The sequence below is a fragment of the Triturus cristatus genome, chromosome 4_1 (assembly GCF_964204655.1).
Source record: "Triturus cristatus chromosome 4_1, aTriCri1.1, whole genome shotgun sequence".
Lineage (NCBI taxonomy): Eukaryota > Metazoa > Chordata > Amphibia > Caudata > Salamandridae > Triturus > Triturus cristatus.
The window spans coordinates 1,172,191,284-1,172,206,985 of record NC_140585.1 but is presented as its reverse complement, the minus strand read 5'-3'; the positions used below and the strand labels follow the sequence as shown (position 1 = coordinate 1,172,206,985).

General features: G+C 46.3%; 1 protein-coding gene across 1 annotated transcript in view; it reads left to right on the top strand.

The window, feature by feature from the left end:
• LOC146856282 (vomeronasal type-2 receptor 1-like) overlaps positions 1–15,702 on the top strand; it is a 76,849-nt gene that overhangs the window by 42,225 nt on the left and 18,922 nt on the right. Inside the window, exons 3-4 of the mRNA XM_085651228.1 lie at positions 4,847–4,960; positions 6,488–6,611. Of these exons, the coding sequence (XP_085507354.1) occupies positions 4,847–4,960; positions 6,488–6,611 (238 nt within the window). The remainder of the gene's footprint in view (positions 1–4,846; positions 4,961–6,487; positions 6,612–15,702) is intronic.

The window sequence follows — 15,702 nt, the reverse complement described above, 5'->3', positions numbered from 1 at the left end:
ATTATAGGTTGGGCTTTGGCGAGCTTATTTTAGATAGCTGGTTCCCTGTTCTGTAGCCTGTTACTTCTAGGCAAAGGGGATAATGATCACTGTCATCTCTTGCGTCTATCTTAAAGCTCAGGATCCTGCTCCAGCCGCGCATGCTGTAGCACAGGCTCCTGCTCCAGCTGTACATCCTGATCAAATGCAGTTAATTTTGTCTGTTGTTACTTAGTGGAGAGGCACACCTTTTGAGAATTTGTAGAGTGCAGCCCTATGTTTGCGTGGCTTCATGCTACTTGACCCATGCTTGAAGTACTTTTGCTGAAGACTTCACTGCTGACACCTTTCTTTTCTTTTCCTATATTGGTCCTGAACCTGACAAAAATCTATTAGAATAGGGGATATTTGCAAGGCTAGTGTAGGTAAAGGCAGGGTTAATGCTGTCAGTTGAGTCTCAATTAAATTTGATGCAGCTTTCTTTTTCTTGATTGTTTCATAATAATCATACTTTATCTTCTGTATTGAGCACATCTCCTTTGGAGATTCAGACAAGTTTTACTAAATTTGTATTTGTACATGCTTATACTAAGAGTGGTTTATGTGAGCTTATCTTTAAAAGTGTAATAAACCCCACTAAATCTGTTTTCAGTTGTGGACTGAGTTATTGTGTGACCTAATGGGTTACACCTTGACATTTCGAGATTGAAGTTCGATCTCCCATACTGTCAAAGATCCATGGTTATCAGAAAGTAAACGTTCTCAGATTTTCTCAGTTAGGAGGGATCTGGAGGATTTTTACATCTGCGATGTCACACAGTCAAACCTTTCTACTGTGCTCGCTGTCTCAATTGGCACTGCAAAATGGAGCCATTTGCAAGCGGTCACAGAACTTCTTTCTCATGATTAACAATGAAGCTGGAAGCATTCTCTGGCTACTTGTCAGTGGCAGTAAAAGCAGAGATGGAGTCCTGCACGGGACAGGAGACCTCTATGTCTGCTTCACATTTATAGTGTGTGGATATTGAGACAGGGGGCACTATACCATAAAATATAGCACATTGTGAAAAGAGTACTGGGCGGTATGCAGCTGTCCTTGGGATCTGTTGTGTCCTGCAAGACACGTTCTAGTGTCTCGACAGGCACTGCTTTAGTAGCCACTACCCTCTGGGAGTGGACACACACACACCCCACACCCATCCATCACCGGCGTCACGAGTGACGTGACCCGGCTAATAAAGGGGCCCGACTGCACGTGCTCGTGGCCAGTTAACTAACTAGTACAGCGAGTCAGTGTCGTGATTCCCTTACGATATGGGCCCCGGGCCCACAACACCACATTGGCGACGAGGGGGTCCGGCCCTGCGCACACCTGGGGTGCTGACTCTCTCTGTTCCTGAGGGGGGAAGAGCGCCATGAGAGAAGGCACCCGCGCAACTAGTGAGAGCAGGTGTGCGAGATCATGCTCACCGCCTGCAGCAGCCTGCTACGCTGACCGGCCCTGAGGGGGAGAGATGAATCCAATTGTGCCCCACAGCTCGGGAGTCCCGTTGCCACCCACCTGGTGAGTCGCGGCATGCATAAGTGTGATGCAAGGCAGCGGGTGGATGAGCCCACGAACACCTCAGCAGTACGAGAGGGCATAAGACTAGTTTTGCTCCACGCCTGTCGCACCGCAAGCTGCCCCTGCCTGCCACCATTCGCCTCTGCAAGTCAGAAGTGCGGTGAAGCTAAGGCAGGGCAGCGCTGGCCGGCAAGTGCAAGGAGGTCGCATCAGGTCTGATTTACTGCCTCTCACATAGCATGCCCCATGCCGGTCATCTGCAGCGGACGACGAGAGGAGGAACAGCCTACAGCGTTTTGACGACTGCGATGGCCCCGTAGGTGCAGAAAAGCACCCAATAGCCGCGCCGCTGCCCCAGGGAGAGAACAGTCCCATGCTCCTCAACTGTGAACAAGGAACGGAAGGAAGGCTCAGGCACCTCCATCCCCCGCCTACAGAGTGCTGGCACAACCAACAGGACGGACAGCAGTGAGGAAAAGCAAGTGGCACCGGCCGTCTCGTGAGACACTGCACCTAGGAGAAATGGCAGTGCTCTCTACAATCCTCCAACAGCACCGCCATTGTCAAGCACACCTTGCCATCCGGGCAGAAGCTGTATGTGTGCTGAGAAGGAACGTGTGGTAAACGAAGCCACCACTTACCGGAGTTCCCACATGCGGCCGCCCCGACCGGGGCTAAGGTAATGAGCTCCCCAGCGCTGCGTGCCCTCACCCGCATGGACAGCTTTAGCGGAAGTGCAGCTTCAGCGAAAAGAGCAGTAGCGCCACCTGGCGGCCAGTGGAGGAACCGCATCTGATACGAGACGCACGGAAGCGATCTGGTGAAAGACCAGCAGCGCCGCCTGGTGGTCAATAGTCCACATCACACGCAAGCATCCTACAGCAAGCCAGCAGTGTCCCGGGACAATGACATGTATTATACAAACCCCTCAAATTTACAAGCTGCAAACTGGGGCACATCTACATTTACCATCCTCAAGGGAGAGGGAGGCTGTGAAGCACAGCCACAGCAAGCACTGAGTGCACCCTGTGACTCACCCATCCTCCAACAGCATCCCTGGTCACCAGTACAATACCCCAGTAAAACTAGAGGCAAGGGGTGGACGCAAGGATTGGCTGGAAGAGAATCATATGACTCTCAGTGGTAGTCAGACACCGCAGCAACAGAGACAATGTCACAGGAAGCCTAATGGCCGGCAGTCACACGAGGGAAAAATGACCATGCCCAATGTCAGGCGCCATCAGCACTTCGCCAAAAAGGCAAGTCGAGCAAACAGGTAGCATTGCATGCATACTGGACAGCAACATAAGAGGCAGCATGTAGGCCAGCATTAACCCGGGGAAGGAAGACCGCGCAGGCATGCCAGACATCAGTGAGAGGCACTAGTTTACCCGGGTGTGACGTCACCAAGTGTGCGGGGCAATGCCAGAGCACCAATAGAGCCCGAAGTGACATTTGCCCAGAAAAGCGTAAAGTTGATAAGGACACGCATGCACAAGGCAGTACTGACTGCTACCTCTCGGCAAACATACGGGAAGAGACTGACAAACCCGTAGGGAGGCGCTAGACGCTTGGAGCTAAACACAAGCGTCAACGAGAGCCATCATCAGCAAGGTTAGATGACTGAGCAACGACTCAAGGGAGGTTTCCCCGCCAAAAGTGCAAGAAAAGAATGGTGAAGAGAGCGCACCCCCAGTGGCTGCTCAAAACCACAGCGAATGAGAAAAGGGCGCCAGACGCCCTGGCGGTGAGTGATCACCACCACAAAGAGGACAAACAGGCACACCCGGTGCCAGGAGAGGACGCCCAAGAAAGGGACGAAGTGCACGAGGTGCGCGCCGCATGCATCCAGAAGCGCGCCAATACAGGTGCATGCCCAGGAGGAAAAGACATCTCTCCAAAGACAAAAAGAAGCACTGCTGGAGTCAGCAGGGAGATCCTATACGTCTCCACAGCCGCATTGAAGAAAACGAAGGGCGCAGTCAGAATCTCGCTGAAGCAATGCAAACAGAGGGAGCACAGAGAAGTGGTTGCGCAGACGCACAGAAGCACGAATACCCAGAAGAGGGTAGAAGAGCGCCAAGTCCAAGGGGCGCAACAAAGGCACCCAGAAGTTTGATTGCATGGGGAGTCGCCCAGGAGAGCAAGACCTCCTTGAAGAGAAATGCTGAAGGCATCAAGAAGAATCTCCACAACAGCAACGGAGCCCGGATGGGGCCAAAATGCAGCACAGTATCCTCCCCTACACTGTCACAAGCAGGAGTCGTCTGTGACCCAAGACTGACAGGAGAGTCGTACACCACAAGTGGCCATCCACCACCACAGCTCTCTACTGTCCGTGGAAGCCATTCCCTGGAGAGGGAACACCCGGAGTAGGAGTGTGAAGAAGGTGGCAAAATAAGGAGCACTGCCGGGTGTTCCCTGGAGAGGGAACACCCGGAGCAGGAGCTTCAAGAAGCTGCCTGAAGAAGGAGCATCCAAGATGAATGGCTGCTCGCCATACCGCCGAGAAGAGCGTCTGAAGGTTCGCCTGAATGGTCCGGAGACCATTGAAGTTAATGGGCCCGTTGGCCTGGTTAGAACATGGTGCATGTTACTGCACCCGAAGCAGAAGAAGAGTGAAGATTGTGGCACCCCAAAGAGCTGGACAAACGGAGGTGTGTCAAAGACAACGAGAGGAGAAGCAAGAGGACTCGTAGCACCACAAGCCAAGAGCACCTCCAATGACACCAGACAGCCACCCAGGCGGACCGACGGCCCTGGCGACAGCACCAAGGGAGAACCACACGTAAGCCGCAGCTCCCATCGCTTCACAGTGAGACCGTCCAGCCCAGAGTGTCGGCAGTCGGAGGTGAACGGCATTCCTGCTCCTGACTGCACATGCCCGAGGTGCGAGAAAAGGTTCAGAAGAGGCCGTCAAGTGGCTACGACGTTCATCCAGAAACCTCCTCTCCTAGTTAATCTTCGCCACCTGTAGTCCTGGCCCCATGGCAGCTACGTCATCAATGCCATGTGCATGACACAGCACTCAGGAAGACACGTGGGAGTGTGACCAGAGGGCCCACACACCAAGAATCGGACAACCAATTGAGGTCAGAAGGGGAAGTCGTGATTGGCAGGGCTGGACAATGAAGAAACCCAAGCTACAACAGGAGTGAGTCCTGATACAGCGACAACAAGGGAAGAGGGAGACAACCCAAAAAGGAACTGGCAACCGCACAGCGGGAGGCCGAGGGTAAGCCGCACAGTCTGCGCGAACCGAGTCTCATGTCTCATGTTTCACAACGTGTTCATCACCCTCAGTCATCAAAGTCCCAACAGCCCAAGAAGCCCAAGTACACAAAGGCAAGTGCTTCCCAGAGAACGTGGAGGCACCTGGCCGCCCCTGCCTCAGGTGATCTGCCTGCAATCATCAAAGTAAGTCATCACCAGCCATCGTCCAGATTCACCACACGACTGGCCATGCCATCACGCTAGTCTTCAATCAAGTGCGTCACACGAAACCATCTGGAATACAGATGGTATGGAGTCCTACACCCGCGCCGACTTAGACAGCAAGGAGACTCGGAGGTTGTCTGCTAACCTGGTCTACACCTGAAATGTGGCAGCGAGAGCATGTCCTGACCAAGATCCATACACCCTTGAGGTTTGTGCGAGAGACTGGCTACTGGCTCCCCGGTGGTTTGCCGCTGCCCCCAGCCGGCACATACGCAGCCCCAATCGCAGCCTATCAGCAGTCCCGTGGCAAGCCCGAAGAAGGGCCTCCCCAGGCGGGAGAGCTGGAAAAGACATTGTTTTCCCCCCGACAGGTCACCGGACACAGCAAGATAGCCTCAGAGATACTCACGGCTATGCAGGAAGAATCCAGTGAACTTTCACCATGGACTCCAACCATGATCTTGACGCACTGGTTAATGAACAGTTGTTAATCACCACAGGCCATCCTCAAGGTCAGCGAAAGGAAGCCAGCTGGGGCTAAAGGGCCTGAATCCACAGACACGTCACCAGAGTGCCGCGGACATCTTCGAACAAGCATTCGTGTCCTGAATCACACAGGTTAAATGATGAAGGCCTGCCGAGATTGTCCTGCTACCTTTGGAGTCACCAACCCTGGTCTGTTGTCTTCGGGATGCCAGACCCGAGAAGCTGATTGACCCTGTGGTGTATAGTTTCTTGTTATTTCTCCCTACAGGTTGGACTAGGGAACTTTTGTTTTTATTACAATTTGGGAGGAATGTTGTGTCCTGCGAGACACGTTCTAGTGTCTCGACAGGCACTGCTTTAGTAGCCACTCCCCTCTGGGAGTGGACACACACACATCCCACACCCATCCATCACTGGCGTCACGAGTGACGTGACCCGGCTAATAAAGGGGCCCGAGTGCACGTGCTCGTGGCCAGTTAACTAACTAGTACAGCGAGTCAGTGTCGTGATTCCCTTACGATGTGGGCCCCGGGCCCACAACACCACAGGGATCTGTGTCTGTTCTCTTTAAACCCCACAGCTTAAGCTCGCAGAGTGGAAGCTGTCCCTCACAAACAGCATACATTTTGCAAATATTTAATATCTAATGACAAGGGCACTAGGTAACTTGCCAACGTTTTGCAACTTACATGAGCACTCCTAATGCATGAATATATTCCCTTGGAAATAACAAGGAGAGGCCAACTCTTCCCACCTCCCCCACGCAACGCAAGAAATTTCGATGTTGTTGACGTGAGTGGCAGAGACATTTGTAACTCCATGGTTATTTTTATACTTTGCAATTTGTATTTTCACCCTCTTATAGCTTGCTATTTTGCACAAAGCTTCCTTTTGTGAGGGTGAAAAGCCATTGAAACACTGGGCCTAAAACCACAAATGGATTTTGTAGTGGGATTTATGAAAATGCTGTAGCTGTGATTGATGCTTATTTTTTTATTATACTTATGTTTCACTCCACAGACTCCCATCTCAGTGTGCAACCCAAGCTGCCCTCCAGGATCAAGAAAAGTTGCAAAAGAGGGTGATCAAATCTGTTGCTATTCCTGCTATGCGTGCCCAGAAGGGGAGATTTCCATTCAAACTGGTAGGGGAATTTTTACTCAAACCAACCCTGTCTTTTGAAAGCTCCCCAAAAATGAATTAATCAACTGAAAATGTGCAATGAACAATACGCCTACATGAGGAGTACTGAAACAAATGCATATTGGGCCAAATGCATTATTTAAGTACACTAATGAGAATTACTTACACAATCTTTTTTATCATTTGCACCTTTTAGATCAGTCGTTCTTAATCTTTTGACTTTTGACTTCTGTACAGGGCCGGACTGGAAACGGAAACCGGCCATGGCAAACTGCTCAGCCTGCTCTCCCCTGGGGTGAGTGCAGCCGAGCAGTTTGCGAGGGCCGGTTTCGGCCAATTTTGTTACAGGGGGCTGATATTGCCGACCCTCGTTAACAAAAACGGCCCCCCAGGGGCCCAAAACCGGCCCTCACCCTTGCGGCCCACCGGCTCTGCTTTTGTAGAGGCCAACTGAATCATTACTGGAATCCAGGGACCCTACTGAATCATTGTTGGAACCTGGGGTGCCTACCCCAAAACCCCCCAGAATAATTACTGAAAGCCGGGTGACTCCGGTCAAAGCATTTTAGATAATATGAACCTCAAAATGATACATCAAAATTCTAAACCAAGAATTCATAACGCATATATTATAATGATGGAATATTTTATTTAATACACACAAAAATATAAAAAAATAAAAATTTGAATGGGAAGGTTGGTGCTTTTCTAAATTCAATTGACCCCACTCATCATCCATACTCCATTCTGTCTGGTGCATTTGAACTGCTCCCATGAATCTATCTAAGGATATTACCTTAATTTTTAACTTCTCATTTTAAATTACTTCACATTTAAAGAATATTTTTAAATGCTCAATAGTACATTTTGCTTCTTTATTTATATGCAATTTGTCACTTTGTTGATAAAGCTTTTAATTGTCTAAGCAGTCACGGATCCCCTTGAGTAGGCTTCACAGACCCCTTGGGCTCTCCGGACCATAGGTTAAGAACCACTGCTTTAGATATTATGGCTATTGTAAGAAATTTAGTTATTGGTTGAGGTAGGTGTCAAGCAACAACCACAATGCTCGTTAGCGTGGACCACATAAATCACTAAATTAAGCTGTGCTTACCCCTCTGGTAGCTTGGCACAAAAAGAGTCAGGTTTAACTTAGAGGCAATGTGTAAAGTATTTATGCAGCACTTCAAACAGTAATATAGTGGAACACAACACAAGAAAAATCCCACACCAATTTGCAAAAATAGAGTAAAATGTAATAAATAACTTAAGATCCAAACAGTGAAGATCCAATCAGTAGAACTGGAGATATGCACTTTGCTAAGTATTTACAAAGCACACACCAGTAATAAAGTGAAAACACAACACAAGAAAAATACAATTTAGACAAATAAAGTAGCATTTAATAAATAAAATGACACAAAATAAATTAAATCCAATCAGTAGAACCACAGTGATGAATTTCTTTACTTTTATGTGAAAAATAGAACCTAAAAGATCAAAGCACCAACCATAGTCATCTAGTCCCGCAAGACCGATGCAAAGTCAAAAGGTATGGCCGACAGCAATGGAGCGTCTTTCGTCTACACGAGAGGGACTGTGCCTGGTCTTGACTTACCTTCAGAATTACAAGAAATTTCAAAGAAAAGTTCCTGAGTATGTAAAGGTTAACGGGGCAAGGCAGCTGGTTATGTCTGAGGAGGAGGCGTCCTCATTGGGGAGCTGGTGGACAAAGTTGTGGTGAACAGTTCAATGTTTCAATATACACTTTTTTGGGAAGTTACACATCTCAAGCAGGAAGAAGCTGCAGGATGTAGCCGATGAGTGCTCCATAAGGCCGACTACCCTTTCCGAGAGGTCACGCCGAACAAGACTTTTTGCTGCAGAGAAATGCATAGCGGGAGCTACCGTGAAGTCACCTCAGGAGTATTGGCGAGCAGGTAGGTCCTGGCCTCCTGTCGCTTCTCAGGCCAAGTTTAGGTTTTAACAGGAGGAGCACCTTTAGCACCACTTCTAAAGGTCCACCACTGGTTGGGCACCACTTGGGGGGGGGCAGGTCTCACTCCAGGCAAGGGCCATGTGCAGGATTCAAGGTCTCTGGAGCTCGTTATGTCATTGTAACTCATAGAAGAGGTGAGCCAGCTACCACTTGGAGTCACTCTGGTAACCCTAGGATCAAGCAGCAAGGCAGTCCTTAAGCAGCAGGACAGTCCTCGGAGGGTATAAGGCAAGCTTCAAGTCGCAGGGCAGTCCTCTAGTAGCAGCAGGGCAGTCCTGTGAGGTACAAAACAGGCCTCAAACAGCAGGACAATCCTCTGAAGTCCAAGGCAGTCCTTCTGGGGGTCCTCCGCAGGTCCCAGAGTGTACTGAGGAGTTGGTCTGATGATCCAATATATACACTAGCTGCCAACCATGGCACTGTAAATTTCCTACACCTGCTGAGGTTACAAGTGGCTTACGCTGACAGTAGTCTGCTGACAAGTTCTTTTGTGACTCTGCTGGAGACAGTCCTTTGAAATGTACGTGGGGTACCTGCCAAACCTATCCTGTGCCTCACCCACCCTGGCAGGATTGCCCATCCTGCCAACACGCATTCCTCCTTTGTTTCACCGTCTGGGAGGAATACACAAAGGCCAACTGCCAGCTAATCACAGTTCTGGGACCCATGATACAGGCTGCCGGCACCAAATGGTTAGGCGAAGAAAATGCCAACTTTCTAAAAGGGGCATTTCAGAATTGTGACTAAAAATCCGGCTTTACCATTAAAGTAAATTTTAAATTACAATTAATTTGAGACCAAACATTACTTTTCTACCTTTTTCTAATCAAAAGGTTGCACTTCTTAAATGTAATTTGGTAACTAAATGTTATCCTATGGGAGAGATAGGCCTAACAGTAGGCCTCGCAGTTTGGAGCTCTTCACTACCAAACGAATCTAAAACTTAAAAACACATGCCCTGCCTTTTAAATTCAATGTACTCTGCCCTTTGAGGTTTATTGGGCCTACCAAAAGGGTGAGTTATATGTATTAAAAAGGAAGGTTTAGTCCAGGCAAAGTTTTTATTTGCCAGATCAAATGAGCAGGTTAAAACTCTACACACGAGGCACTGGCAGGCCTGTGACATGTTTTAAAGGGCTACTTTAAGTGTTGCAGGGCCACTAGTAGCATTTAATTTATAGGCCCTAGGTACCTGTGGTACCACTTTACTAGGGACTTATTAGTAAATTGAATTAAAGTATAGTAAATTATAGTCCTAATGCCAACAAAAACGAAATCCTGACAACAGGAGGGGAGAAGGCAGAAGGTTTGGAGGCTGACCACACGGAGGATGGCCACCACAAAAAGAAACACCCATCATTCAATGCAGTGTGTACTGTTAAGCTTTGAAGTGAACATGCATCAAGGATTTTATGGCTTTGCTCTTCCTTCACTATTTCACTGTAGCCTGGGTTTCTTCTACATGGAGGGGGCCAAAATGCAAGTGAACTCTGCCTGAAGAAAGAGCCTGGCATTTGATCCCACTGGTGGGAAGTAGGGGCCACCTCAATCCAACTTTGTGTAATGTAAGCTATTGTGCTAGTAAAAGGATGTTACTCAACAGAGGTATAATACTGTCCAATGCATACAGAGATCCATCACTTTTCTCAGTCGGGGCAATTGATTTTAAGATCTCTTCACAATGTTCTTGAGATAATGATAATTAAAGTAAAGTTCTTCTTCAAGCTGGGAAACTCATTACTTTGTCTTGGACAATACTGTTGGAGACCTGCCATCTGCTGTGAAGTCTGATTGCCAAGACTAGAAGGGGAAAAGAAAGGAAACCAGATTTAACAACTCAGGGTCTGATTCACCCAAAAAATCTTTAGTTGAAAGTGTCCGACTGACAATCGATGAACAAAGCATGCCTTTAAAAATGTTATGGACACCATGTTTCCAACTGCGCTTCCAGACACTATTCTTAGCTTTCAGAAAATAACTCAAGACACATCTGTCCAAACAATACTGGTAACAGTAAGTTCCACTCTTCTATCCTGTTATTGACAATAATCATAACTTCCACATGGGTGTAGTTACCTCCCCACTTGTCTGTATAGCACCATTCTACTTCTTGGTCATTGTTGCAGTACATCAAGAAAGGAAGGAAAGAAAGAAAGAAAGAAAGAAAGAAAGAAAGAAAGAAAGAAAGAAATATATGATTTTTTCTTATATAATAATAATATATAAGCACATAGATTTACATAGGAAAATCAGTAGCACAAGTGCAGTAGAAAAAAGTTTTACCTAAAGTAAATAGTTTCCCTGTAGAAGAACTCTTTCCTCTCCATCTTCCCCACTTTTGGGGTGTTCCTTTCCTCTTTCCACCTTGGAAATGGATTTAATTCTGCCCTTCACAGGAATACATTTGCAACCTTTTTCAAGATGGGAAGAGCTCGGTCATAAGAATGTGAATACCCAGAAATGTGTGCATTTGTGGTTTCTGACAAACTGACAGGACATTCCAACCATGTAACACCCACATGACACCCATCCATTCCCCACCTATGCTTGTAGATTTTTTGCCCCAGAAATGCTTAGGGGAGTACATTGATTTGCAAGTGCAGAACAAACTTTTAGAAATTCGAAAAGTGGTTTTGCACATGTAAATAAGACTTGAAAGTCTAACTTACACAAGCCAAGAGGTTTGAGAATGGGCGCTTGTCTGTTTTTGAGTGTGTGGCTTTAGGAAATGTTGAGGCATCCAGTCCTCTGTCATAAGTTGGGAGTCACATTTGTTTGCAGGCTTCTTAAAACCTTTTAAAGACAAAGTAAGAGCTACCATTTCCATTCCTTTGCACAATGTCGGGATAAACAGCATGCCTATAATGACATTCCATCCAGGAGCAGACCACTGTATAGAATCACAGAAGAAAAGCAAGTGTTTCTGCAAGCCTCAGCCTCTGCAGCAGAAGAGGAAATTGTTGACCCCATTCAAAATAACACCTTATTGCCAGACAGATGTTTCCCGGAGGATCACCAAGTTCCCAGGTACCAACTAAAAAGCAATGGGACGAGTCCTGCCTATTCAGGACTAACCCCCAACCCCTCATGGCCTGTAGGTGCCTGTGTTGCCTCCCCTGTCACAGGCAGATGTAGCTAACACCTGTGCACCCTCCTTTGTCCATATAGTGACGGAAGAGATCTGCACAGGGGAAGAAAGGTTCTGCCATGCTGGTTTTAGATGGAGAAGGGCACTGTCAGATTGTTTGCAGTGGGTCACACAGGAACTGCTGCAAAAGTGGGTAGGGTTTCCCATGGCAACCTTTTCACTATTGGTTGGGGAGAGTATAGGTGTCACCCCCACCCAAAGGCTAGTGCCAGGCATAAATGTGGCACCCCTGTGCACCCTCTTCAGAAAACTACTGTACTTGTTGGAGACAGAAGAATGACTGCACCTGCTGTTGAGCACTAGGACGAGACCACTAAGGGCTAGATATGCTCCCACTTGTACCCAGAACCCAGACATGGTCTCCAGGTGTCAGTTGGCTGACCTCCTGTTAAGCTAAAGGACCACATATGCTTCAAAAAGCACACTCTTCTAAAATAACCCAACTGACCAGTTTCAACTGGACCTGCCCTGGACCCTGCTGGAGGCTTCTGTTGTAGTGAGTCATGACTTCCAAGTGCTGTTCCTAAGGGCCTGGAACTCTTTACCGGTGTCATAGTGTAATCTTTCTGTCTATACCCAAAACGTGGGATTTTGAAACTCTTTGCTAACTCTTTGTCTGTAGAACCATAAGGGAGCTGGGACCAACCTGCCAGTCAATCCACTGAGGTACATCGCCGGTGGGCCTTACTTTGCCACAGCTCCCAATACATTCTTCTCCCCAGCAGCTAATCCATTTTTGTGCGACTGACGCCAGCTGGCGTCTGATGATGTCGGACCCTCCTTGGCTACAGCCAGCAAATTTGCACTCCTGAGGAACTCCCACTTCCAGGAAAGAGCCCAATTCTGAAAGTAGAATGCTTCACCAGGCCATACACCTGCCAGCATCCTATTAGGAAAAGTCAATTTCCTGGGTGCAAAATCCAGACTTTTCCCACCCCCAGCTTGTTCTACCTTCATTGACAGTTTCACTGAGACCTCGTCCTTCCTCAACTCATGGTTGACAAGCCCGTCTTCGGATCCAGCCTGCAGACTTGCCCTGCTGAAGCCTCTCCCTTCTCTGAAATCTTCTAAGTGGAAAGGTAACTTTCTAACCAGGACAAATCCAAACTGGGTATCCAACACACGCTCTATCACAGTTTGCCTTAAACCTTACTATTGTCTCAGTCTAGCACAAGCTGTTGCCTGCTGTTGGCACGTTAGGCTTTTCGGGGATATATTTGTATTCAAAAGTTTAAAAATTCATGTCTCCGGTTCCCTTTATTGAATTTTTGTCATTTTTGTGTCATTTTGTTCATTAAATTATTCTCTATTATGATTTGGAATCGCTTTATATTGTGCTTTTTTGTTTTATACAGTTTGGGTACACATTTTCTTAAGTTAAGCATGTCTGCTCTGTGCAATAGCTACCAGGGGTTGAGCTCAGGTTTAAATTACTGAAATCTTTACTGGACGTAACAGGAAAGGTGACATTATTACTTGTGATGGACTACCATGGAGTACCATCAACCCTAGCTAATAGTCAGAGTCAACGATAGAGCAGACACAGAGATGCAAGGGTGGGTGCTGCTGAACCCTCCCACTCCTTAAGGATGCTCACAGCCCTTGAAGTGAAGTTCAGGTGATAAGATTTGGGACCTGGATACTTGCAACCCACCCTCAGATTTGCTTGTTCCACCTATGACACTGCCATTGAGGGAGAGGACAGGATCTGCATTGTGGCGAGGGGATTGGACTGCTGTGTCGTCTCCAGGTCCAGACCAGGCCTGGCAGTGGGCTTCCTTACATTCCAAGCAGCTGCGCAATGCTTTACACATGCATAGAGTTAAATAAAAGTAATTCAATCTAATTTTGATAAAAATTAATGTCATGTTAATTTATAAATTGAAACAAGGGTAAAATCGTTGATATTGAAATATTTTTGCTTTATTTGTTAACATTAAAGTATATGTATTTTATTTTTTACCTATTTTAAATAATTTAGTTTAATTTCACGTTATTTCCTAAGGGGTTTTATTCTAAGTCGTTACCTCCTATTTTTTTATACGTGATGAGGTTGCAGTTCCAGTGGTTGGACATGTGTGACACTGAACTTGCATCTGTTTCTTTTTTGGCGGTAGTAGCTTAGTAGTAACCAAAACTTGTAAATTTGGCTCCATCAACTTTTTCAGGTGGAGATGCCTAGGACTATCCTTTTGAGTAACTTTACACTTTGATCTTTTGAACAGCCAAATGTAGTAAAACTACTTAAAAGTGTAAGAGTAAATTACACATGTAAGTTATTTACAAGTATAATTTACCATTGTGGATAGTCTCGACAGTTCGCAAAGTCAATATTTGTGTCCTCTGTATTATTTGGCGATATATTTGTAGCCGATATTTCATCATGCAACCATTTCACATGTGGAGGATTGCATACCGGACAGGAGCAAAAAGCTGCTCGAATTGGAAAAAGTTCTGAACTTGACCAGGGCAATAAATGAAGATTTAGAAGCTAGGTCCAGGCGTAACAATTACCACATATTTTGAATGCTAGAATCTTTGTACACTGAACAGCAAGAAAACTATTGACCTCAATGTTGGGTTGCGGAAAACCTCTCTTGCCTGTCTGCGGTGGAACATGCGCATACATTTCTTGCACCTTGCATACCTCGTGGGGTGTCAGCACACCCCATTGTTGCATGACTTCTCAATTTTAGGAATAGGGACCCAGTCCTCCAGATGGAGAGGAAGAAAAAAGTAACTTTTTTATAATGCTCTGATGATACTCTTCTTCACGGACATCACCATGGTGGTTGAAGAGGTAAGAATTGAAAAATAGGAAAAATAGCATTAATACAGAACATATTACAGTCTGCATATAAACATCACATATAGGAAGGGAAATGTGGCGCAAATTGTCAGTCAAAACTCTTAAAGAGTTTCTAAGAAAAAGAGTAAGTCTTAGAAGGTTAATCAATATTTAATAATGGCAAAAATATCCCATAAAGAGAAATAAATGCAGTTTAGCACCTAAAATCTAAATCTGCTCTTATCCTTTCAGCTCTTTCCCTCTGCCTCTGCCTCTGCTTCGCTGTGCTAGTCTGTGTCTCTGTCTCAAGCTGCACCATAGCCCCCACAGAATGCAGCCCCTCCCTGTCTCTGTGTCCAGCACAGAAACTGGGCCTGGCCCTCAATGGAAAAAAGAGGAGGCATAGGCACTCCTCCCACTTGTAAGCCATATTTCAAGTAAAAGTTCACGTGCTCAGTCCTCATAGCTGGTCCAATCAGAACTTCAAGACACATCATCTCCCCATGGGCTGACTGGATACGTCATTAATCAGGCTTGTTCCTGTTCAAATTTCAGTCTTGTGATTTATGAAAAAAAAGTGTGTTCTTCTCTCCACCTTTAAACAGGCTACAAAAATATGCAACATAGTGAAGGTCGAAGGAAACTGGAGGCAGGATTTTTTAACAGAGCCCTTTCATTGAAAGTTGCTAGCAAAGAGGAGCACATTCCAATCTAATGTTTCAAGGGCAAAACTGCAGTTAGCTGAGTCCACTAAAGTAAACTAAAATCACGTGGTTTTCTACACTGTGAAACACAATTCAGCACATTTCTATTCTTGCAAAAATACATGATGCCATTTTTAAAAGTACAAATACATTTTCTAAATTAATGTGCATTCTATAGTGAGATTACATATGGATTAATCACATATAAACATGGCTGTTCAACTAATTGAGCATGTTTTCACATGAAAGCACCTCCAAACTGAAGCATTCTGATCAGGCCTATGTTTTCATCTTGCTTGCGCCACAATCTGCGTGCCATTTTAGAACTCATGTCTGCAACCTTTTGACATATAATAATGCATACATTTTATAGGTGAAATCTAAGCTCCATCAACCTCTGACAATTTGTTGCCCATTACCTGCTATTGGACTGGAACATGTAATTGAACATTA